We start from the raw sequence: 25370 nt of genomic DNA on the forward strand, positions 1-25370 counted from the left end.
ATCAGCCATCCATCAGCACCAACGTTTTTTGACCAATTTTCGAAACGGCACCCGCCCACCATCCGCTGGTTGTTTTAATGTAGGCTATATGGGTGATGCAGCGCTGCTGACGTGAGGCTAGAAAGCCCTTGCCTGTTCTAGAAAGACTGATCCAATGCAGCAAATATATTAAAAGGCTAAAGTCGTACATTGGCTATGTTGTAGCCTATCCCCAGACAAGGGGGAGAGGTATGACTCAACTTGTGAAAGTTAAGGTAAGAACATATATTACTACTGACATTGGGTGGCGTGTTCCTTTAAGAGCAATAGACATAGATATTGCAATGTTAAAGAATTCATGTTTATTCATTCAGATATGTAAATAAACATGTATAAGTTAGGGCTGGGCGATATGGACCAAAACGGATATCCCGATATTTTGGGGCTGATTGGCGATATACGATATCGATACGATATTGATATTTCAAACAGAAAGAGCGAAGTGCTTCATATATTAACTCAACACAACAATTATGACAACACAGCCGGTTTTAATTATATTCATTTCAGACTGCTCTAACAGAGCTGTGCAAAAAAGTGTAAACAATAACATATACCAATAGGCATACAGTTGCTCTGAGGGCTGTGCAAATAACAATATTCGGTCGACCCTGATTGGCAACACAGGCCTACAGCTTTACAACAAGAAAACAATAAAGGTAACACAAAACATAGGCTACTGTTAAAAGCCAATATAATAAACCAATTGGCATACTGTGCAAATAAGAAAAAAGTAGGCTACACAGCACATACCTGTTTATAAATATTTAACTGCACAAGGAGTAGGGCTGGGCGATATGGACCAAAACTGATATCCCAATATATTTTGGAGCCGATTGGCGATATATACAATATATATCGATATTTTAAACAGAAAGAGCTAAGTGTTTCGTATTCACTCAACCAGCTTTAATTAGAATGATTTCAGACTGCTCTAACACCAGGGCTCCGAACCGGTTCAAGGAACGAAAACCGAAAACGAACTGAATTTTACGGAATTTTACGAGGAGTAGAAACGGAAACAAAAACAAAATGGTCTTCAACTGTTCCGGAACAGAAACGTTATTCTGAAATCCACAAAACCGGTTAATAACGTTTTTTTTCGTTCTCTATATAACAGCCTAATAATTTGATTTCTGCAGTTTGAAAAAAAAAATAAAATGGACCTTTGGTCCAAATGTGTATATTTTGTCTTGCTGTTGTAATGTAACCTATCCGTCTGCCACTTCGGATCTTAGGCCAGCTCGTAGCGTAGGCTACTGAAACTGATTTGGAAATTGTTTGTAGCCTATGCGTAATAGCCTATTTTGCCTGTCCACGCCTTGTCGTTTTAAAGTCGGGATTTGAAATGTTTGCGCAATTATAGCCTATTCTATGTAGAAGAGTTAAACGGGAAATTTGAGATAGGCCTTGTCAGCAACCGACAGGTTCGTTTATAAACAGGGTTGGAATTATAGCGTAAGCCTTTGAAGATCTCCATATGGATAAAACTTAGGCTACAACCAGGTAAGGAGTTTAGCACGTATCCAGAAATATTTTTGATAAGAAATTATTTATAGGCATAGGTTAGGCCTACAGTAAGTCTGTAGGCTATGGGATGGATAGCCCATCTGAATGTTTTTGGATGCCGCCTGTGATTTATTATTTTTGGGCATAGCTACAGTATAGGCTAAATCAAGGGAAAATAATGAGTACGTCTATTCTAAGATAAAGTCCACAAAAATAGACTTGATAGGCCAAACACTGTCGGAACTTTAAGAACGAACGATATTTTGCGTTCCGAACCGGTTCAGGACCGATATGTTGGTGGCGGAACGCATGCAAGAACGAAAACGTTAAACATAGGCCTACCTGAACCGTTCAGAACGGAACGTTTGAAAAATTATTTCGTTTTCAAGCCCTGTCTAACACAGCTGTGCAAAAAAGTGTAAACAATAACATAGGCCTACAATAGGCATAGGCTACAGTTGCTCTGATAAAGCTGTGCAAATAACAAAAGACCAAAAGTTGACCCTGACTGACAACGCAGGCCTACATTGTACTGCACAATGCAATATTTTGGGCTCAAAAATATTGAAAAAACCTGCAGTTTTGTCACACAATGCAGTTTTTTTACCCGTAAGGGTTTTATAGGGCCTAGATCAGGGGTTCCCAAACTTTTCAACCCGCGACCCCCAAAATAACCGTGCCAGAGACTGGCGACCCCAACAATCCCTGGATGTGACTCAAAAAATAAAATAAAATGTGTGCACCGGCCATAAGCACTAGGCTTATCCAAACACTGGCTTAACGACAACACAAAAGAACAGAGCAGCCTGTTATGATTTTACATATAGAAATGTACTATATGATAAAAGCAGAATACCTTAGTCAAAAAATAATATCCATGTAACATGAGTGCACATTATTGCTGTCGTGCAAACTTAACTTTGAAACATTACTTTAATTTCCATTTTAACAGAAGAATATCTCAGTCAGTGTAATATCCACAAACTGTTGTAAACATATGCATATTGTTGCTGTGCAAATTTACATTTTGGCAACTATGTTTCAGCGTTAATCTCATATAATGAGATGGATGCGCCCTATGCGCGGAACACAGCAAGTCCATTCTTGGTTTAATTGTGAAGACGGTCACACGGAGATCATATTCCACATTTAGACGCGATCTGTATTTGTTTTTAATATACTGTATGTCAGTGCAGAGAAAGTCTTTTCGAACAGGTATGTGGAGCCAAACGGCGTCAGTACGTCCATCGCGGCCGAATAGCTCTGGATATTCCCTCTCGACTGAAATCCAGAACTCAGCAAGCGTCTTGGAATTAAAATCTGTCTTTAAAGTGCCCCACAATTTATTTGATTTATGGAAATAATTTCGCGACCCACCCCTCGGCGTCCCGCGACCCCCACTTTGGGAACCCATGGCCTAGATGACAAGCAAATGTAGCCTATGATGGCCTAGACATGTTGCTATCAACAACAAAAATAGTTTTAAACAATTAGGCTACTTAAACAACGTAACTGAGTCACTCATCAAGAGTGTGATAGACGCTACCGTCGTTTTGTATGCGTTCATTTTTGCATGTTCCGGTTCGTAAGAAAAATCCCTATGCACGATTTAAAGGGGGTTTCAGGAATCATAAAAAATAATGCCCCTAACTGTAACGAGTCCCCGCGTGCATATCCTCTTAATAAAATCAGCGTGTAGTTTGTCTCCCTGAGGACTTTAGATCTGCTACTGTATATCGCTAAACGCAAGCATTCATCAGTGTATTTAAATTAGCTAGGCTATGTACCAAAAATGACATTTTACCGTGAGTCGAAGAGCTGTAAACAGTAGGGGTGTAAAGATTAACCGATACGTATCGGTATCCGTTTTTAACGTGTAAGATACGGCTACATCGATACGTGAAGCCCCGTATCGGAAAAAAACTGAAATGAACCGGTCGTTATATCGATTTACTTGTTATGAATCGGTGCACCTTTTCTGCTCGCTCAGACTCATTTACATTCAAAGCAGCGCATTCATCCCACTTCCGGTTTTGAAACTATACGTGGCACGGAATTGTGGGTAATGCAGTTCGTTTTTGGTTACATTCATTGCCCAAAGTTGTCAAATGACCTCATTACCCATACATCTATTGCAACTTAACCATGTGACAACTTGCACTCGGTCGGATTTAGTTTTTCGAAATCCAGCGCGAAATTAAGCACTTATAGCATTCCTAAACAGCGACGATAGTCTGTAGAGTAGCCTTACCTTTGATGAAGGGATTTCCTTAATGTTAAATAATAATTTGGCCCTTGCTGCTAAAACGATGCATAAATTATTAGCCAATTATTTTGTTCATATTCACTCAGACTTGTGGCATTTTAGGTTTCTGCATTAGGTCTACTGTTGGAACAAAATAAGCCCAGAGAGTTCATTGATTTGTAGGCCTATTTTATTCTTGTAGGGTAGGCTAGGCCTATATGAGAAAAGGCCAAGAGTGTCTTAAGCACTGTTTTATTTTATTTCGGTATTGTCTTACCTCAACAAGGCTACAGCTCCATGAAAACAATCAGATATAATCTGTAAAGTCTATAAAAATGTATTTTTATGTTGTATTTGGCTGCTGTGCTTGACTGAAATGTAGACTATTCTTTTTTTTATTTCAATACAGTATATGAAACAAACCTCAGTTTAGATAATCATATTCACACATTTTTTTTGCCTAATTGACAACCATGACCATGATGATTGATAATATAAAATGAATATGCACCTTGAGCAAATTATAAAAAATCTTTCAGAATGCTTTCCATTCTTGAACTGCATCGAATTGCATCAAATCGCATCGCACTGAATCGTTTTTTTAAAAACATGTATCTTTTCTTGTATCGAATCGTGCCCATGTATCTAGATGCGAATCGTATCGTCTTTTACATGAGAGATTCACACCCCTAGTAAACAGTGTTGTAACTTAAATCTGCCTGTACAAAACCGCTTGGAGCTCCAGTGGAATTTTGATTTCACAACGAGAATTCTCGGTCTAGCCATTGATGTGCCGACGGAATAGGCATCAGCACCCTCTGATCAAGGTAAACAAAATCTGACTCCGTGTCCGTCATGTTTGAAAGTTTGTAGTGCTGCGAGGGAGAACGTGCACACGCAAGAGGCGCAGTTGAGCAGAGCTGCGGCTATCTGAATGGTCTGAACACAGAAGAGCAAGTGGTTTTTATAAAATGGCCCATTATTTGACATAATACCGGTATTAAGATATTGTCTCAACTACATATCATTTTCAAAAATATATCGGTTGTAGTCGTAATACCGATATATCGCCCAGCCCTAGTATAAGTTGCTATTAGTGAATTAATGGGAAGATAATCGATAATCGAAATCGAATCGGACTGAAAAAATGAATCGTTAGATTAATCGATGCATCGAAAAAATAATCGCTAGATTAATCGTTTAAAAAATAATCGTTTATCCCAGCCCTACTTACTAGTTATAAATGCCCAGACTTTGTATCATTGGTCTGTTATCATATGCTTGCATGCTTACTAGTTATAAATGCCCAGTTTTGCACCAAGGCTGTGGAGTGGTGAATGAAGCGAATGTTTATCAATAATTCAAATGTCATAAGTGGTGCAGCACCTGTGGATATGCTTGTCAACTGAAATGTCACGGAATGACACTCAAGGCTGTGTGTGTGTGTGTGTGTGTGTGTGTGTGTGTGTGTGTGTGTGTGTGTGTGTGTGTGTGTGTGTGTGTGTGTGTGTGTGTGTGTGTGTGTGTGTGTGTGTGTGTGTGTGTGTGTGTGTGTGTGTGTGTGTGTGTGTGTGTGTGTGTGTGTGTGTGTGTGTGTGTGTGTGTGTGTGTGTGTGTGTGTGTGTTTGTGTGTGTTTGCTCTCGCCCCACAGGTGAGTCACATTGACGTGATCTCGGCAGAGCAGGCCAAGGACTTTGTGGAGGACGACACCACTCACGGTTGAGAGGCCACCCTCGCTTTCTTGTGCCCTCTTCGCCCCCCTCTCTCTTTCTCAAACCCAAACCCACACCAACACTCATCAGCTCTTGCAGGTTGTGTAGGAGCCCATGGTTCCATCTACTGGTCAGCATGGAAAGGTATTTTGGAGTTGGAGTGGGTACATGTTCCGCAGCCCTAAATCTGTTCTAGGATCACAGGCCGCCACAGGGTTTGCCTGCAGAATTGCAGAACTGTGTATTTAGATGTGGGTTTTTGGTAAGATGACGGGAGAGGTTTGGGGAGTAGTCCTGTAAAGAGTTGCTTTTTTTATTACAAAAGAAAAAAAAACATTTTAGCTTTTTTTGTCTGTCATATTGTTAGAGGTTTGTTTTTTGTTTCTTTTTTTTTAAGAAAAATAAAATAAATAAAAAAGGCTGAGTGGCATGATTTTTCCAAGTTAGAAACTTGCTGTTGGCCTTGTGCTTCTGTCCAGTGGAGATTGTTTCTTAATCTGAGGTTATCCACAGTTACATTGGCCATTTTTTAAAAAAAGCTTCCAAGAGATCTTTTTTAATCCCATTTAAAAAGTGTTACATTTCAATGAGAGTATCTGGGGGGTGAATAGACAGGTGAAATGTGAATAGAGCAGCACACCATGCCTCCATGTACATACAACAGCTTTGTGTTACCCACATTTAGGTTTCTGTTGGTAGTTGGTGACAGAAGTGTCTGTGAGATCTGAAAACATTCACTTAACCTTGTTTAAAAAGCCATGATTATAATATCAGATAAATACCCCATTATACCCCAATTTAAGCTACAAGTCAAACATTGCCTTTTATACTTCCGATATAATACATCTATTGATTTTTTTTTGTCTAGTACTTCTCTTGATATGTTTTTTAAAGATATATATTTACATATATTGGTTGGTGTTTGTTCTTTTGAATCATTGTTATGTTTACAATGTCTTTGCATTCCCTGTCCTAGGCCACTGCTGTATAATGAAACTAGTTTAAATCCTGTATTTGTTTGAATTTGTGTTATTCTCTGTTATTAATTGGAAACAATAAACAAACTTTTAAAAACTACACTTCTCGAAGCTCATTTAGCCCTCCACAAGACTCGTCTGTTCCATGTTAACTGTACTAGAGCTACCACTAGGTGGCACTGTTCTCTTCGAATGCAGGGTCTTAAACCGTTTTTCCTTCAAGAGCTACTTTGACAAAATGAACATGGCCGAGAGCTATCCCTATTTTATATTAGTAGTAGCATAGCTGATGACCGCTCAAAGCAGCTGAATGAGCTTGGTATGTGTTTTAAGGCTCCTTTCACTTCCTTTACCTTCTCTGTAGACTGGGAATTTGATTTGATAAGAATTTGAACAGGTTTTACTAAGTGACTGTTTTTTCAGATTTATTAACATCCTTATCCCTTTGCTAGTCAGAAACAGGAGGTGAGCTACTGGAGGCGTATACACGCTACCTGTTGTAGACCCCTGTTCTAATGTATAACAAGATATAAGATGCTTTGTGTTCGAGGTATCGTGAAACAGTGATGACTCAGTTCTATGAACATGGCTAGTTGGGCTCCACGTTTTCAGCACTCAATGGCCCCTGATATGTCAAACAGGTTGGGCGTCCACTTTTCTGCTGTCTCTTACCCCTGCTCTCCCAACGTATTACCTAAAAGCTGACCCCACACTGAGTCATAAATCACACAGAGATAATAAGAGCTCACTCACCAACTGACTAATTAGCTGCTCAGCGGCAATCTTGTTCTCTCTCCCAGCTCCAGCATTCTCTGGGGCGTGACGTCGCCGCACCAGTTAAGAGGGAACAGGTCCTAGTCATCCCCATCCCCCCCCCGAGAGGTGAGTCACACTCCCTCTTCCCGCCTCACATGTCATCTGGCCTCCTTCACCCTGGCTCTCCTGCCAGGTTGACCCGTCAGCTGATCCAGCCGGCTCCGCGTCCTAAGAGACCCTGCCTCCCAACGGCATGGCACTGTCTAACCCCACCCCCAACACCACCACTCTATCTGAATGTCAGCTCAGCTGACCTTCCCACAAATCGCCACCCCTCTGTCCACAGACCGCTCCTGATCCAAGGGTTGGCAGAGCCCTCACCTGTCTTGTTTGGCGAGGCTCCTGTCTGGATGGACAGCCACAGTGCCTCTGCCAGCTGATCCCATGCTCACGCACACTGATGACTTATACTTCAATAACAGGCCACACTTTATTTGGACCGTCCGCCCACACACTACAGATCGTCAGATTATCAACAAACTATTAGTAACTATTATAGTAATAACTATTAATGTATTTGTTTATTTGATAGGGACAGTGCTCATTGACTGACAGACAAAAAGCTGTAAATAAGTAAAATAAGTTAGCTGGTAGAGTGCTAATTCCCACCCGTTGTCCCAAGCCAGTTCTTAAAAAGGCAGCCTAGAATAAAAGAGCACTCAAAAACAAAACAAAAGATAATTATAAAAATAAAAAGAATACATGCGAGTAGGCAAGCTGACCAGAGAGGTGTATACCCGTCAGACAAGACAGTACAGTACAGCTATGGCTACACAATACACGCAACACAAACAACATTACACATACATTACAAACAGGTAAACAAAGAAAGAAAATAATAATAAAATAAAAACAGTGAAACACATTGATAAGACCAGCACAATGCAGACATCGTACATACTGAGGGTTTGAGAAAGGAATACGAGTGTGAGGATTAGAGATGTGATTACCCATGATTACAGATTTGGTTTGCCTTAATCCAATGATTTGAGTTTATGTTTAAAAGTTGAAAAAAATGTTGCTCTATCTTAACTCATTAAGTAAACTATTCCAGTATTTGGTGGCTCTGATTGAAAAGGCCGTTTGCCCATACTTGCTCTGTCTGAACTGCACTACACTAGTGAGTCTACTGCATCATCTTTATGAACTGTCTCAGTGGGGAAGTAGCTAGCCCATGTAAAACCTTGTAGATGAGGCAAACATCAGTGAAATGCTCTCTGTGACACTGTTAACTACAACTACATTCCCAACTATTAGCCGCGGCTTATACATTGATTTTGCAAAATTTCTTCAGCTCCGAGGTTAATACACAGGGGCAGTTAATATGGTATTAATATGGTTTTGTTTCTTTTAACAAACAAGCCTGCGGCTTATACACAATGCGGCTAATACACAGGAAATTACTGTATAACTTAGTCTCTGGGCAGTTTTAAGATTTTGCTTTGGAGAAAAATATTTGTCATGGCAATACAGCTCATTTGAATTTAATTGAATTGTACTTATACTGAATGTATGTACATACAGGTGCAGCTAAAAAAAAATTGAATATCGTGGAAAAGTCCATTGCCTTGCCCAGACTGAGAAATTGAAGGCTCAAGAAACCATTGCTGGTGTTTTGACTTAATTAGCTGAGTAGAGCTCTTCTTAGGTCATCTATTATAAATTACTTCTTCATATCCAGTATTTTGAAATACTAGATTTTTTTTATTTCCATGAGCTGTAAACTGAAATATTTCACTTTGTGTAATTTCACTTTTTTTTTCCATTATATTTTTCAGATGCATCTGTACATGGATATTTGGCTAAGATATCTTTTTCTGATGTCTGAGGATTTCAAAATTATAAGTAATTGAACGAAATTATTTAAGAGTGCTTTGAGCTTAAACGACAGGTTGCAGGAGTAAGGTCTGTAGCCCAATCTGTGACGTGAAGTTCTTCGTTCTTTTATATTGCACGCCAAACATTTTAAAACGACATTTACTGTGACTAAACTGAATCTGGTCTAAATGAAATTGTGCTCTTGACACCTACCTTTGTGAGTTTTATGATTTTGTGTTTATGCCTGTCCCACCCAGGAAGAAGTTTTAAAATATCATATCAGAGTTAAACCATGTATGTAAGTAAATGTGATACACTTCATTAGTCCCACACTGCCTTAGTCTAGCTATAGATTTCTAAATCTGAATGAATGGTACCTGATCACACAGAAAACTTGGTAAGAACACAGCACAGCCAGGCCACTTGGTGCACTAGATGATTATCAATTCCTTGGTTGGTTGCATTTTTTTTTTTTTTACAAAATCAATTAATCAGACTTATAAAACAACAATCACAATTGATGAATAAGGCAGATCGCCAACAGAGATTAATTCATTTTGCACAGTCTCATCACAAATACTGCAAACACTGGCCAAAGCATGTTACTTATGGCTTTTTTGAGTGTAGGCTAATATCTCTTCTTGAGGCATTCGCTGGTGAGCTGGTGACTCAGCGGGTAATCAGCAGTTTATACCAGACCGTAATCAGGCCGGGTGCGCCTCGATAAAACCACGCATAAATCTGTCCGCCTCTTAGCGGTCGTTACGCATACAAGTTAATTTGCCGTCCAACAGGTGCCGGCGGCGTCAAATCCGCGAACATAGGGCCCCTCTGTCCTTATCTCTGCTGTGGTGGTCTCGCTGTGTGTATGTGTGTATACATATGCATACACATGCACACACTCTCTTTCGCCATGCTTTTTCCACCGTTCTCCCTCCTCACTGACGAACTCCAGGCCATGGCAGGCCTCCCCAATAAACTTGTCATTTTCATGAGGAGCTGTCGGTTGAGGCAACAGTTGCTTACACATCAACCCACTACTGGGGTCACCTTCCTCGGGGTAGGCATTGGGGTGAGAGTGTGAGTGGGGTCATTCTCATGCCGCAATCCGTTCAGAATGCAGGCCAGTAAAGAAAGCAGTGTGGAAACGTGCTTATAGAACTAAGAACATGTTCTAGACGCTATGACCTCTTGGATGTGTTGTGGTTAGCGGTGGGAATGCTATTCAAATTGGTGAAGAAATGCATTTCTGATAGGTCCTTGTGAGTGAGGATGGTTTAAGATGGCCGAACATTTCTTTGCACGTTGAAACATTCAGCTAGTTGCATATAATCTGAATGGATTGAGTATGTGACAAAGATACACCACACTCACAAACCTTAAACATCCATCACATGATATGTGACATTCTTATTAAATCCCTTCTCCTGTAGTGATAAAATGGCTTTTACATGCAGAACGGAATCCCCTTATTTGGCAAAATGTTGGTCACATGTCAATGATAAGATCCAAGTCACACACATAGAGAAACATTATGGTTGTCATATATCTATTCATGGCGATTTATTTGACATCACATTCATCATATGAGAAATACTCTAGCGGGCTGCACGTGGTTCTATGCACAGAAACAGCTGTTGCTGACGCAGGCTGTCTAACTGTGTTTATAGATGAAACGGGGATGAACCGTTATCTCACCAGGTAATGACTCTGTATTGATAAGTAATACTGTGCATTAAAAAGTGAATAAGTGAAGATCTCCTTTCTCATTGTAGAAAAAAATGTTTGCTTTTTTCTGTCATTAGCTGTGATGTAAAACTAAACTTCCTAAACTAACTAGCTGAAATGAAACCCAGCAGATTATAAAATGTAATATATAAATATCAGACATAGCAAAAAAAAAAAAAAAAGACATAACACATAACAAATGTAAGAAACACAGCATAAACTAGCATGTTTGTTTTCCTTCAACACCTTATCAATAAATATCACTGGTTAAGTCTGGTCTGTAATCTGTATGTCTGTAAAACTCAGTTAATTCCTTAAATGCCATCCTTGTCCTTCTATATAACTGAACCCAAAGAGAGGGAATTTATTTGTGTGCTCTCATTGTGTAATTTTAGGTTTGACTTTTTTTTAAAGCCCTAACTGCAACTGTTGGCCCTGTGAGAAGAAGAGGGAGGCATTGGGGGGCGGGGGTATTAAAAAAAAGGAATTTACAACCTGTTGTTGTGAGTGGCGACTCGTTGCCCATTCCTTTTTTAAGCCCGCTTTATGGGGTCACACATGTTCTAAATCCCAGCCCAGGCAGCGGCAGCCACACAGCCAACGGCTCAGACCAGCGGCCCCCCTCCACTACAGTCACGGCCACGTAGCCCCCGGCCCCATCATCAGGATGGGGTCACGCCTCCATCAACTCCCAGTCATGTCTTTGTCACCCCCCAACCCCTCAACACCCCATACACACACACACACACAAACACACAGATGATCACGCTTACCATCACTACAAACTCAGGGTCAGGGTCATGCATGTCGTCATCGAGAAACAAACTCATTTATTTTACTGAGTCATGGTTTTGTCATTGCGTTTGTGCAAGACGGTCAACATTCGATCAGTCTCTCTCTGAAGTCCATTTTGTCTCACCCTCGACTCGACCACCCTTGTTATCTCTGTTGAAAGCTCGCTAGCCTATGTATCACTCCCGACTAAACATGGAGGCAGTGCAATTTCCTAAAGTTATTCACAAGTGAAACTTAATTAAATGGATCTCCTCTTTGCATTGCTTTTTTTTCTTTTTGTATTTTTTTGGTGTCTGAATGAATACTTGCAGCTTTACAAAGAACCTTTTATTTGTCAATTACATAAGGTGGAACCTTGAGAGGTTCTTTTGTGTGGACAAAGCAAAGCAAAATGTTAAGGGTTCTTCTACTGAGTCAAACCTATCACTGAGAATCCAGTTTTAGTTTTGATCCTCAGTGTGCAGTGGCAGATTATACTTCGAGTAAAAACTGTACTTTATTGCCCACATCGCTAGGCGGCAACCAATCCCTTCCTTGACAAATCACTTTTTCTTCATGATTAGTTTTTCCCTCTGTCTTACTTCCAGGCAACATTTCTAACCCAAGTGTGTGGATTGTAGAGAACACCCCTCGCCCTCCTCTGAATACTGCCTATGTATTGCACCTATTCAAACTCTGTGTCCACTCACTATATCGAACATTGTCCATCTGTTTTCCCAGTTTTTCAAAATGTTATTGTTTGGAAGACCAAATGAGCTTTGGCCTCAGCGCTCTCCAGCGGGCTCCGTGCTCCCTGAGCGCTCAGCAGTGGTAGGTGAGTTAGTGCGTGTGATAAACTCTGCCTCTGCGGTGAGTTAGCGCGTGTGATAAACTCTGCCTCTGCGGTGAGTTAGCGCGTGTGATAAACTCTGCCTCTGCGGTGAGTTAGCGCGTGTGATAAACTTTGCCTCTGCGGTGAGTTAGCGCGTGTGATAAACTCTGCCTCTGCGGTGAGTTAGCGCGTGTGATAAACTTTGCCTCTGCGGTGAGTTAGCGCGTGTGATAAACTCTGCCTCTGCGGTGAGTTAGCGCGTGTGATAAACTCTGCCTCTGCGGTGAGTTAGCGCGTGTGATAAACTTTGCCTCTGCGGTGAGTTAGCGCGTGTGATAAACTCTGCCTCTGCGGTGAGTTAGCGCGTGTGATAAACTTTGCCTCTGCGGTGAGTTAGCGCGTGTGATAAACTCTGCCTCTGCGGTGAGTTAGCGCGTGTGATAAACTTTGCCTCTGCATTGAGTTAGCGCGTGTGATAAACTCTGCCTCTGCGGTGAGTTAGCGCGTGTGATAAACTTTGCCTCTGCATTGAGTTAGCGAGTGTGATAAACTCTGCCTCTGCGGTGAGTTAGCGAGTGTGATAAACTCTGCCTCTGCGGTGAGTTAGCGAGTGTGATAAACTCTGCCTCTGCGGTGAGTTAGCGAGTGTGATAAACTCTGCCTCTGCGGTGAGTTAGCGCGTGTGATAAACTCTGCCTCTGCGGTGAGTTAGCGAGTGTGATAAACTCTGCCTCTGCGGTGAGTTAGCGCGTGTGATAAACTTTGCCTCTGCGGTGAGTTAGCGCGTGTGATAAACTTTGCCTCTGCGGTGAGTTAGCGAGTGTGATAAACTCTGCCTCTGCGGTGAGTTAGCGCGTGTGATAAACTTTGCCTCTGCGGTGAGTTAGCGCGTGTGATAAACTCTGCCTCTGCGGTGAGTTACCGCGTGTGATAAACTTTGCCTCTGCGGTGAGTTAGCGCGTGTGATAAACTCTGCCTCTGCGGTGAGTTAGCGCGTGTGATAAACTTTGCCTCTGCATTGAGTTAGCGAGTGTGATAAACTCTGCCTCTGCGGTGAGTTAGCGCGTGTGATAAACTCTGCCTCTGCGGTGAGTTAGCGCGTGTGATAAACTTTGCCTCTGCGGCCTCTCTGGCCGTCGCCCAGCGCGCTCGCGCTCACTCTCACAGCTGACACGCTGTCCCGCTGTCCCATGCTGCATGGCAACAGCCGGCCACAGGAGAGATATTCATACTCGCAAAACAAGACTAGGTGGGTTTTTCTAATCATTATTCCCGGCCTGGCGGATGACTTAGCACATGCCCGCCTCAAATCCTGTTTGGAGTAAACACTCCGCCATCTAAGGAAGACCTCCCTCTCAGCAGCGCTTGAGGGATGGCATTCCCAGCTGTTGCCGTTCTAGCGGCATTTTCTGGGGGGAAAATTGGGAAATCTGCCCAAAGAGACTGCCTCTTGTTTTTTTTTCAATCAGATGTGCAGTGAATATGAAGTGGGAAAGAGTTGGTTGGAGGGGCACGTGTCAAACAAATTTTTCACCTAATGGGAGACATTTTGTTCTATTGTTAGAAGCTGTTAAGAGTTCAGACACGTAAAGTTGAGTTGCGGTCACAATTTATCCAATCACAGACCTGTTGTTATCTGAGGGATAGATAGATGGATATTTATAAGATTCATTACAATAAGATTCAAACCTAGGATGATGCCTGTTTTCATATAGTTGACTTGATATTGTGTGTGGGTGGGGGTTGTATAGAGAGAGAGAGTGCTTTGTCTGTCAGTTTGTCCAGGCATATGACTTTAGGTGTATCTCCTTTCTCAGGGACCAAAAATACATGGAGATTGTTGAGCCGGGGCTCACCCACGTCTTTTGAAGTGGGGGATGGTAACTATGGTGTCTGTACGTCAGATATGTCTTTGTGTGTTAAGAGGTGGGAGGTCAGTTGTGCTTGTCAACAAGAAACCTGTTTTGCCGAAAACTGCCATTCATCATCTACTTAGACGATGTGTAGATGTTTTGAATTTTGGCCCCCTGTCCGATTACTGGAAAACTGGCAGTGACACCTGTGCCACTACTTTGCATTTTGACAATTCATTGGTGCATGGCGACTGAGATATATTTTCCCGAGTGAGCTACGCCACCCACTTTGCCATTGTCATACATCAACCAGAAGACATGCTGCTAAAATCCCTGATTAAAATAGATAGCATCAGTTTCCCGGGTTAGACACTGATGCTTATGTTTTGTAATGAGCCGCAGCTCTCCTCTCATTCTGTTAGGCATGAACTGGGAAAGACATTATAGGACTCACGTGATCATATAACATTCATCTGTTACAGGAAGCAATTCAGACACTATACCAATATTTCTTACAACTGTGAATAACCAAACTGCTACCTCATATACTAGTGATTAAAAAAAAAAAAAAAATCAGATCGTAGTTTGGATTTTATTATTTTTCTTGGCTAGAGACCATATGGGAAATAACTTACAACAAGCCGCACAGTGGATGTTTCTGTTCAGGGTTGTCTCTATAAAACTGCCACCATGAGGGATTAGGAATATTTATAAATGGTGCTGTGGTAAACATTTGGCTGGTCTTTAAAGCAACTCCACTGGCAGTGGTTTTCATGCTGTTAAAACAACACAGAGACCAACCTTCACAGTAAAACTGAATAGAACAACACAGACCTTTCCTGAATCACCTCCCCATTTATTTGACACTTTTTGGATGACTGCGCTCACCGTTGCTTGTCATTTAACTCTTACACTTTCACTGATGCGTGCAGTCAAACACACACAAACCCACACACACACACAAAACACTCACACAAACAAGTGTGCTTTGTTCTATTCCAGCAGTGATTTATGGTAAAGGGCTCTTGGCTTCTGGTTCACAGGTGTGTCGTAACCACAGACAAACAGTCACCACAAAATGTGAACAATCTCGTGCTGAGGACTTGCCCCTCCAGTCTTCCAGCTGCTAAATGGATTCAGCACCTAAGCAAGTGACTAATGACATTCTTAACACTCTGCTCCACTCTATCCTTGGCCCGCAGAATAGACAGGGGTGGGGGAGCTAAACAGGAAATAGATTCATCAACAGACAGTGAGACTTTGGCGAGAGGGAGAAGGTAGCCATGGAGAAAGTTGGGGAGAGTACCATCATTTCCCAACTATTAGCTGTGGCTTATACATTGATTTTGCAAAATTTCTTCAGCTATGAGGTTAATACATGGGGGCAGTTGATCTCTTTTAACTTGCATAAAACACTGTCCTGCGGCTTATACACAATGAGGCTTATACACAGGAAATTACTGCATGAGAAATTGTAAGAGGGAGGACCGATGAAGACATTTATTGGGGGAGGGGGAGGAGAGTAAGTGGTTGAGGTGTGGAGGGTAGCAGTCACCCTTGGATTTCCCCTTTGAACCTTCCTCCCATCTGTGTGCACTCTCCCTGGACTTCCCGACTGGTCAAGTGCCTTTCATCGGGCTTTTGGTCATATCCTCCCAATCGTCCATGCAGCCCTTTGCCCCTGTTTGCAGCCTGTTGAAAACTTTTTTTTCCCTCTCCCCCCCTTTGCTTGGACAAGGAGGAGTGAGTGCGAGTGAGTGCGAGTGAGAGAGAGAGAGAGAGAGAGAGAGAGAGAGAGAGAGAGGGGGAGAGAGAGAGAGAGGGACAGGGCAAGGGAGGGATCCGAGTGGGGGACAAATGCCATTGCTGCTGTCCATCACATAGGCCAGGAGCTGCCTCTGAGTTTAGCCTGTGAGCGCGTGGCCTTTACGGGGGAGGCTTAACAGACAGACAGACTGAGAGAGAGAGAGAGAGAGACAGAGCACGAATGAGTGAAGAGAAAGACAAACTTCTAAGGTTCTTTTTTTCCCCCGTCTCCAGCTGGGTTTAGTGTAGTGTGGCTGACCAGCTGCATTTGGTTTTCATATAAATCTATTTATTTGTTTTTGAAGAGAGGGCTGGCTTGTGGAGTGGTCTGCCGAAGAGGTGGAAGAGACTCTTCTGCTGTGAAGCAGCAGTGCTGGGTTAAAAAGGGGCTTTTCAGATCCATATGGAGAAACTGAGGAACGGACAGAATCAAAACATGTCAGGAAAAGGCTATGCAGGACTCCCGGGAGCAAAAGTCTCCGCCGACCACTTCCAGAGGTAAGGCAAATCCTTCTTTGGAATTCTTGGAAAACGTCACAAATTTTATGCACATACGAGGCATGCTTGCGCTATGGGATATTGAGAAATGAATTAACTTCGGGTGGATACAAGCAGACATCCATACACAGTATATCACACTTAAGCAGCAGGTTCCAACTTGAGGGGGGATTTGTGAAAATATTTGAAGCGGCATCCCTTCGGATAAGCTTGCTTATTTCACTGAAGAAAAAGTACGACATTCCCAAAAATCCAGAGAGGAGAAAAAAAGATGAATGGATTTCCACAGTAGGCGTAGCATTGCTGCCAGAAATGGATTTCACTGAGGCCCCGACTGACAGTGTGGGATAGAAGCTGTCCACATGTGACTGTGTCCTGGCTCACAGATTCGTGCGTCTGCTTTCCCACTAAATAGTTTTTAGACAAAGTTGTGCCAGACAGTATGAAGATTTGGTCCTGTTGTTTGTTTTTATAGTTTTTATTTCCAACTGTGTCCATACTTAGTATGGACTTTAGTGTCAGATACTAATAGTTTTTCCAGGAAAAGAAATCATTTCCTCATCTTGATATAAAAATCTATAGATATACTCTATGTTTTTGTAACTTGGTATATCCTCCACAATATAATTTTGGAATGAATAAATACAAGGTAATTACACCCTGACAGAACAATGCGATATTTGAAATACTGAAATCACATCATAATGCTGTGTTTCAGCATAAATGTATTAGAAACAATGTTTTGAAATTGTTATTGTTATAATTGAAATAGTTTCAATTAATATAATATTTGCATATAGTCAGCAAAATATCTAACACTGTATTTCAAAATTAGAAAAACGGTACTGAATATATGGTTATACATAAGGTTAACATAATGGATATGGTTATAATATTAACAGAATGGATATGTGGTTATGTATAATGTTAACTTAATGGATATTGCTATACATAATGTTAACTTAATGGATATGGTTATACATAATGTTAACATAATGGATATGGTTATACTGTACATAATGTTAACATAATTAATATAATGGATGGATATGGTACAATAATGCCAACAATCCTTGAATCCCAAATCCGTGAATATATGACCTATATGTATAGTATTAACAGCATTGTAGTATTATTTTTTAAGTATTGCTCTTAATGTCTTCTGTTGACTTTGAGATTACATCATAGAACATCTGAAACACTATTGTGTCCATAACAAATTACCGGTAACTGAATTATTTTGCTAATTAAATATTTTTGAGTGTACTGTCAGTCAAAAAACAAAATACATCTTAAAACCAAATTACAACATAAATAGCCTTCTGTAATATCTATAACGATATAGTGTGTAAATTACTGTGGTTTTACATATCAGCCATCTTGAATTCAGTGCTATGTTTATTGAATTCAGTGCTATATTGCAGAAATGTGAACATTTTCTTTTGTTAACAGTAAATATTAACCAAATGGCTCAGTTCTTTCCTGCCTAAATATATTCCACATCTTTCATTACCTCCACTCAGTTGCCATTGACATACTGAAGAGAACCAATTTGAACTGAACAGGAACTAATGTATTTGGCATTTACTGTGTCCACATTTTCAGGTCTTGGTTCTGGTTATTTGTTAAACCGAAGCAAATTCATGTAAAGATTAATTCTCGAAATTCACAGTGTGGCATTCTTGCAGGTCATAGAAGTCAGGCTTTTGGACATGAATCTCAACAGGATTTTGTGTCTTTAGATTTCAAGAGGCAATAGTTTGACAATTTATTTTGAAAACTTGTCACAAAGGGTGAACAGTGTCAGTGCATAATATTGATAATTTTGAAATATTTGGCAGCATGGAAGAGGTTTACAACATGGACGTTACAAAATGTATCTGGAAATATATGTACAGACTATATATGTATACAGATTTATACAGACTATATATGTATACAGATTTATATATGTAGTTTATTAGACATATACTATATATGTAGTGGACATTTTGTAGTTCACACTGCTGGGCCAATATACAGTTTAAGTTTGTACCTCAAAAATGTCAGTGTTCACTGAAACCAAGGTTCAGGTTTGTTTGAAGGATATGTTGGACTGAAAGTCTGCAATGTTATATAGCAACTGAGTTTTCAAAAGGTTTTGTTTCATTTAACTCTTCAGTCATGTGTATAAATGCACAGATATGTGGCTTGCATCACATCTGAAAAGCGAATGAATGCAATTTGAGATTTCAATGAATCAAAACATTTCAATAATTGTACTGTAACGTACGTTGACTTGCTGCCACTAGGTTTTTTCCATCTTTTTTGTGTTGGTGTGTGTGTGTGTATTGGTGGAGGTGTCGGCCTTTTATGAAGAGTTGCAGAGTAAACTGTCCTTCATCTGTCAAGAGACAGTGCCAGTCTGTCTCCATTCATCTGTGACTGATTTGTTTTTAACAGCCTAGAGGTCAAAGGAATTAGCCGACTATTGCAGGGATATTTTAAGTGTTACCACTGAGGTTTGTTTTCTTCAGGTCATTTTTCTTCTCTCTCTCCCACACACCCCACCACACTTAATACGCAAAAACTCGCTCACGGACCACATCTTTCTCCACGTCTCTTTCCCTTTTCCTCCTTTTCTCCAACATCTCACTTGCCCATATCCAGCTGCTCTCTCTATATCACCCTGGCAGCTTGTCACAAAAGGGGGAAGTGACCCTCAGTGATGGGGGTGGAGTGGGGTAGGTGGAGTGGGTGGGGGGTGTTAGGTGTATAGTTCAGGCACTGTCCAGGGCACAGCAGATTTCAGTCGAAACGTTCCTATCTGAAGTCAGTTCGGCAGGTCATACTCGCTTTGACTTTCATACTATTACGATCGAAAGCCACTTCTTTGACCCAACCCGTGCAAGAAAATGCCGCAACGAAGGTAATCTTGGAGATAAGTGGATATTGGAGGTTTTGTGTGCATCGCTGAGCTTAAAGGAGCTTCTTGTTGGTGTTGTGTAGATAATGGGTAGCACAGCGGGGCAACCAGGGTGCCCCTGTGCACGATCATTAAGGCTTTTATGCTGGAGTGTAGGATACTGCAGCAGTGAGCTTCCACCATTCACCGATGACCTTGGTGCATTTTTTTATTTTATTTGTCAATATCGTGTTTTCTGTGTGAGCTGCCTTTCCTTTTAAGTGACTCGTGAGAATGCAACTGGCATTAAATTCTGGAATACTGGTGATCTGCATGAAAAGAATAGATTTGAAATGCGTCATGGTAATAAAATATATATAGTATATTCAGGGTCCGCTTGATTTTTATAAAATCAAATGGATTTAATAATATTAAAAATATATTATGCCCAATTAAGGCATGAATAGGATTAAGCATAATATTACCTCATATATCCTATATTACATTACTGTAGGTGGCAATTACAATGTGGCCCCCATCAGAACTATCAGACCATTTTGGGATTTTAATTTCATTTAATCATGTTGGTTCTGATCCTAAAAAGATCCAGATAACAAAATGGTCCTTCGTCACATAAGTGTCTTTATTACAACTAAATGAATCAATTTGATTGTTTTATGTATATTACTTAAAACACATTTCCCAGGCAGCACGAGTACATTTCTCAGTGACGTGCAGATAAGTACATTTTAATTAATGGCTGAGTGCCAATGTGGGGCTAAGCAAATTCTGATGCTTTGATCTTGTGGTTGTACCATTTGGCCTCTTGTGTATCTCCTCAACAGGAGAAATGCCATATAATCACACCTGACTGTAAGTGTGTGTGAAGGTGTGTGTGAGTGTGTCTGTGTTCAGGCCTGTGTGTGACTTCTCGCACTGCACCATCTCTTTGACAGAGTGTAAATGGGTGTGCAGTGAGGGCCCTTTCACCAAGATTGATTTGTGGCGTGCTGTTGTCCAACAGCAACTTGCACATAAATCAGCATGGACAAACACTTTTAACTCCGCTGGTGGGGACAGTCTTGCATACCTTGTTTGGTTGTTTTTCCCGAGAGTTGTTCTCTTGTGTACATTCATGCTTTCGTAAACAACTTCACAGAAAACAGTACATGTAACAAGCCTAGAATAGTATGGGTCGGAACGGACCGGTTGCTTACCCATTAAATCAGTAGATTCACTGCCAGAAGCACACCAACAACGTGTACCATATAAACATATACAGATAAACAAAGAGCTAAATGCACCTAGAGGCGGCCCTGGCTATTACCCAACCCTATTTGCAGTCTTACAGAAGCCCCTTTGATACAGATTGGCATATTTGCCCAAAGATGTGCTTGCCACTGTGATAAGGTTATGGCATAAACCATGTACTCAATACTATGCTGACACGTTGCAGCAACTGGGCTGGTCTTTGTGTTACATGACTGACGGGTCTGTGGCTGGTACACAGAACTCAGAATGGAACTGTTCTAGTAGGGGCTATAGGTTCTATGCCTTGTGGCATTCTTAGAAGCGATATCACTCTCACAGTCTAACTTTATTTGCTCGACTGGGTTTACAGGCTCATTTGGATGTCTGTGTAAATTCATAAGTCAAATGAGCAGATGCCATGGTGTAGGGAACTGTACATGCTGTGCTATTTCTGGGACTCCATCTACAGTCCTTGCTCCTTGTAAATTAAATTGGTTTTGTCCATTGGTTGTTGTGAGTTTATGGATCAGATGATTTACTTTCTTTCTCAATGATACTGAGTCATGAGGTCATGCGTGTCCATGCGAGGTGATGCGTGCTTGATACTGAAGTGCAGATCCCACGCATAGACTGTATATATAAGGTCCCAGGGATACTATGGGATGTGCCGGGGATACTAATCTAATAGTTATCTAATATCTTATACACATCTAATCTAATATTGTCTTGATATTAAAAAAAACAGGAGGTACTATCCCACACAGACAGGTTACGGTTATTTGGTTAAATGAACAGGCATTACTGTACAATGTGTTGTCAATCACAATGGTGAATTCACAGGAGTATTACTGTCTGGGTTAACTCCACAACCTCCCAGGCGCCTAATCTCCTGCCATGTGAGATTCAAAGCAGGACCCAGGAACCAGCCGCCAGGTTATTATTCTCTTTTAGCCTAGAAAAATATCTGGAACTAATTATATGCGTTCTGTCCCACAGTAGCCATACCAAGTCAGGTAGATGTGAATATTACTCTGGATTTCATTGGAAACTGTACTAAGCGTCTCAAAGTTCAAAGACATCTCAAACATCCGATTTTTTTCTGCCCCACCAACTGCATCAAATGCTGCCAGCACATTGCTCGGGCTCGAGCTCTACAAAGCTATTGTCTTACTGCCATTCAAGCTTGATGAAAGAGGTGTAAAGCTTTGATGCTTTCCTGGTCGTCAGACAAATATACAGCTGCCTGGCATAATTATCTAAGATTGCACATTTTTAATTTTTCACCTTCATACTTTTTGTTTAATCTTAGCCTTGTGCTCCACTTTCCATCTCTGGATGATAAAAACACAGACATGGGAAGCCAAAGTTGGAATCTTTTAGCTTGGTCATCAGGCCATGATAACTTTACACTTGCCCTCTCCCGAGGTCTTATTTTGGCGACGCTGCACGCCTTAATGCATGTTCGGTGTAATATCAGATGGATTAGACTATTTGTTATGGTCAGAGGCGCTGCATATAGCAGACACGATCATCAGTCTTATACTTAGATATACATGGACAAGCTGGCACAGTGCAAATGTCTCAGAGTAAACAGTCTCTAAAATTAAAGTAGCCATTAACTGTCCATCTGTGGCGACCTGGCAAGCAAGGTGACTATATTCTGGTTATGCCAGCTTCATATAAATTTATTTTAGCCTTTTATTTGACTGTTAAATTCACAAGGTACACAAAGGGCCGGTATTTAAGACAATCAAGATGACCCTAGCCATGTGCAAGCCATACATCTCCTGACTGGCAGGTTATCACGCTGTATCCTGCCACTGGATTATTTATGTGTGTGTGTGTGTGTGTGTGTATGTTACAGAGAGAGAGAGAGGGGGAAGATATTATTCTTTTCAAATGGAGTATCACTCAACACAATGTTTACACACCATGTGGTGATTAATCTCAATGCCACAACACTGCTCTACTCCCATATACTGCATGCATCCCACTCAAGTTTGATTTATCGGGAAGAGATGCATAGTCAGGTACCAAATAAACCATACGGGCAGTATCAGGTTATCGAAGCCGCTCAGGTTATTCTAAACCACACAAAGCACAAAGGTCGGCTATAAGCAACTCGGTGGCAGTAATTGACACATGTCCGTATTGCCGTCTGTGACACAGCCGGCCCCCATTCTATGCTTCAATGCGTGGAATGTTCTGAATGCGTATTGTGCATGGCAGCGCCATGGCCTGGGAAATCTCCCGCGGCCCCGGGCCCTGATGCGGGTTAAACCCTCGGGGTCTAAAAGCTTTCGGCCGGCCGGCCGGCCATGCCACCCTTCTCCCCCTTGCGCGAACAGCTGAACTTGGGGAGTGTTTGAGACACGTGTGGTCACCCAAAAGGCATCCATCATGCTTTCATCTGTATGTAGGGCTTGTGGGTGGGTGGGGGTGGGTGCTGGTTTCAAAGAGGTGGCTGGAAAGGCACGGGTGGAGAGTGGTTGGAGGTGGGTGGAAGGAGGTGGAGGTGGAGGTGGGTGCAATGGTATACAGGAAATCTAATTGAAACCCACACAGAGATGGTCCCTCAGGCAGTCTGCTAATGCGCCCCACTAATGCTCCAACCAGTTGCAGGGTGGCGGTGTCGCGTGTGTTTGTGTGTAGGCCCCCTGCTGTGGTAGGCGGCAGAATGTCCATCTACATTCTCAAGATCGTATACGTGATGGAATAGTGGTCAGAGGAGATGGAAAGGGCAGATTAGGTTTGTGATACTGGAGAGTCAAAGGCCAGTGACACTGGGCAACATTGTTGGTTGCGAAGCGAAGTCAACAGAGAGCAAATGGATGCCCAGAGTATCATAGGTGGAATTAGCCAACACATCCTTGAACAGGATCCCACAGAAAACTATGTGTAGCTACCACATGTCTATGCATATACTTTGCCTCCTATGAATTTGTTTGAATGTCCAAAAGAGCTGGGAAACCACCAGTACGTCGTGACTGCTTCTAGCTCGAGTGTGTGTGAGAAAGAAATATTGCTTCCCAGGCATGTGGCTTAGGCTCCCACCAATAATGAGCATGTGTTAGAGAGCAGTGATAATCCCACTGTTAATGCGAATTTCTATGACTGGGACACGCACGCTCCCGAAACAGATGGGCATCAGGAAGTCGTAAAAAAAAAAAGTTAAACAAAAAATAAATAAATCCTTTCTGCAGTTCCGAATGCCTACATCTGTTTCATCCTAGGAGAGATGACAATAATAACATGGATGAAAGAGACCAGAAAAATGCAAGAAATCTTCAGGAAATTAAATCTGCAAATTCCGTACAGTGCGTTCAGGCTATCCTCTAGCAGGCCGTTCGAAACCACAGGAGCTCGGCTATGTATAGCCCCTCACCCCTGGGCTGGTTCGATTCTGTTGTGGGGTAAGAGGCTGCTTCATGGATATGATGGAGACATTAAGACCCAGCAAGGGTACTAAACATGGGGTGATAATCATCTAATTAGGATTATATAAAACCCCTACAGTCTATAGGGTACAAGGGGGTAATGGACGGCCCTGGAAGATTATGTCAGTGAATAGCTGTTGTTATACTCGCCATTCAAATTAAGAAACTGCATGTCTGGATAAGCTGTCGTTCAAGTATCTGCCGTGCCCCCTTTACTGCACTGAGGTTAAGACTTGTCTATTAAAGATCCAACTTGTCTCACAAGCCCCTAAGTGTCTGATGTGCTAAGTCCTAGTGTTTTGACAAGTGGCTGGAGCCTACCCACAGAGGGCTGTGGTATGTGGCCAGATAAAACGGTACTGAACGAAGGCATTGCTCCATGTGGTTACGCCCCGAGGGACTGAAAGAGTTTCGGGCAGCCCCAGAAAATCAGACACAAGGGAGAAAATAAAAGACAGTATGAATGAGGCGCCTTGCCTGTGCGGTTGTTCATGGTGGATTTCACTGTGTTAAGTTTTATCTATTTGATATCTGGGATGATACAGGATAAATCATAACTTGCATCTGTGTGGTGGTAGTACACATATTATGTGGAGAACATAGTGTCATCATGGGACCATTAAGTCAAAGGACCTTTAAACTGCACAAAACAGCCTTTTGCCTACGATGAAGATTAAGACATAAAATACTGTGTACACAGTGCAGCGTGGTAACCAAATATGTCTTCCGGTCATAACTTAATATGACTTATTTAAACTGTGTTACCCTAAGGGGGTGAACTCTATTTTTAATGATAAAACATAAACTCAGCAAATGTCAGCAAAACTTTGTAAGAAAAAAAAAGAAAATGTATTAATTCATAAAATGAGGAAAACTTAAGTGGTACAAGTGGCACGAGGAAAACATGAGTAAAAAAAAAGAAAAAACGAGGAGCGCTACAGTTCATGTTGTGGGTCACCCCTTGACTCATAAATGGCGGCGCATGTTCATTTAGCATTGGACTGGACCGCTATTTAGTGCTGACAAACTCCTATACTTGCAATGACGAGCACCTGGTCAGAACCGGGGTGTGTAAGGCGATAGCGAAATATCCCTTTCTGCTGGCCGTGAGATCACGCGGCAGACAGAGTGCTTGGCGTTCTTCCATCCCGCATCAGAAAAACGAGTGAAAGCAGAGAGGATCATCTGAG

The 25370-nt window shown here is 41.7% G+C and overlaps 2 protein-coding genes across 2 annotated transcripts in view; both read left to right on the top strand.

Annotated features, from left to right (window-relative positions):
* smc3 (structural maintenance of chromosomes 3) overlaps positions 1-6583 on the top strand; it is a 38043-nt gene extending 31460 nt beyond the window's left edge. Inside the window, exon 29 of the mRNA XM_076293342.1 lies at positions 5446-6583. Coding sequence (XP_076149457.1) covers positions 5446-5517 — 72 coding nt within the window. The 3' untranslated portion in view covers positions 5518-6583. The remainder of the gene's footprint in view (positions 1-5445) is intronic.
* A 9774-nt stretch (positions 6584-16357) lies between these two features.
* Positions 16358-25370, top strand: part of rbm20 (RNA binding motif protein 20) — a 41600-nt gene continuing 32587 nt past the window's right edge. Inside the window, exon 1 of the mRNA XM_076293352.1 lies at positions 16358-16608. Coding sequence (XP_076149467.1) covers positions 16514-16608 — 95 coding nt within the window. The 5' untranslated portion in view covers positions 16358-16513. The remainder of the gene's footprint in view (positions 16609-25370) is intronic.

This window comes from Alosa pseudoharengus, unplaced genomic scaffold (assembly GCF_046254945.1).
Source record: "Alosa pseudoharengus isolate Yale_2024_CS ecotype anadromous, Long Island Sound unplaced genomic scaffold, YU_APseudo_1.1 YU_APseudo_1.1_scf_1, whole genome shotgun sequence".
NCBI lineage: Eukaryota > Metazoa > Chordata > Actinopteri > Clupeiformes > Clupeidae > Alosa > Alosa pseudoharengus.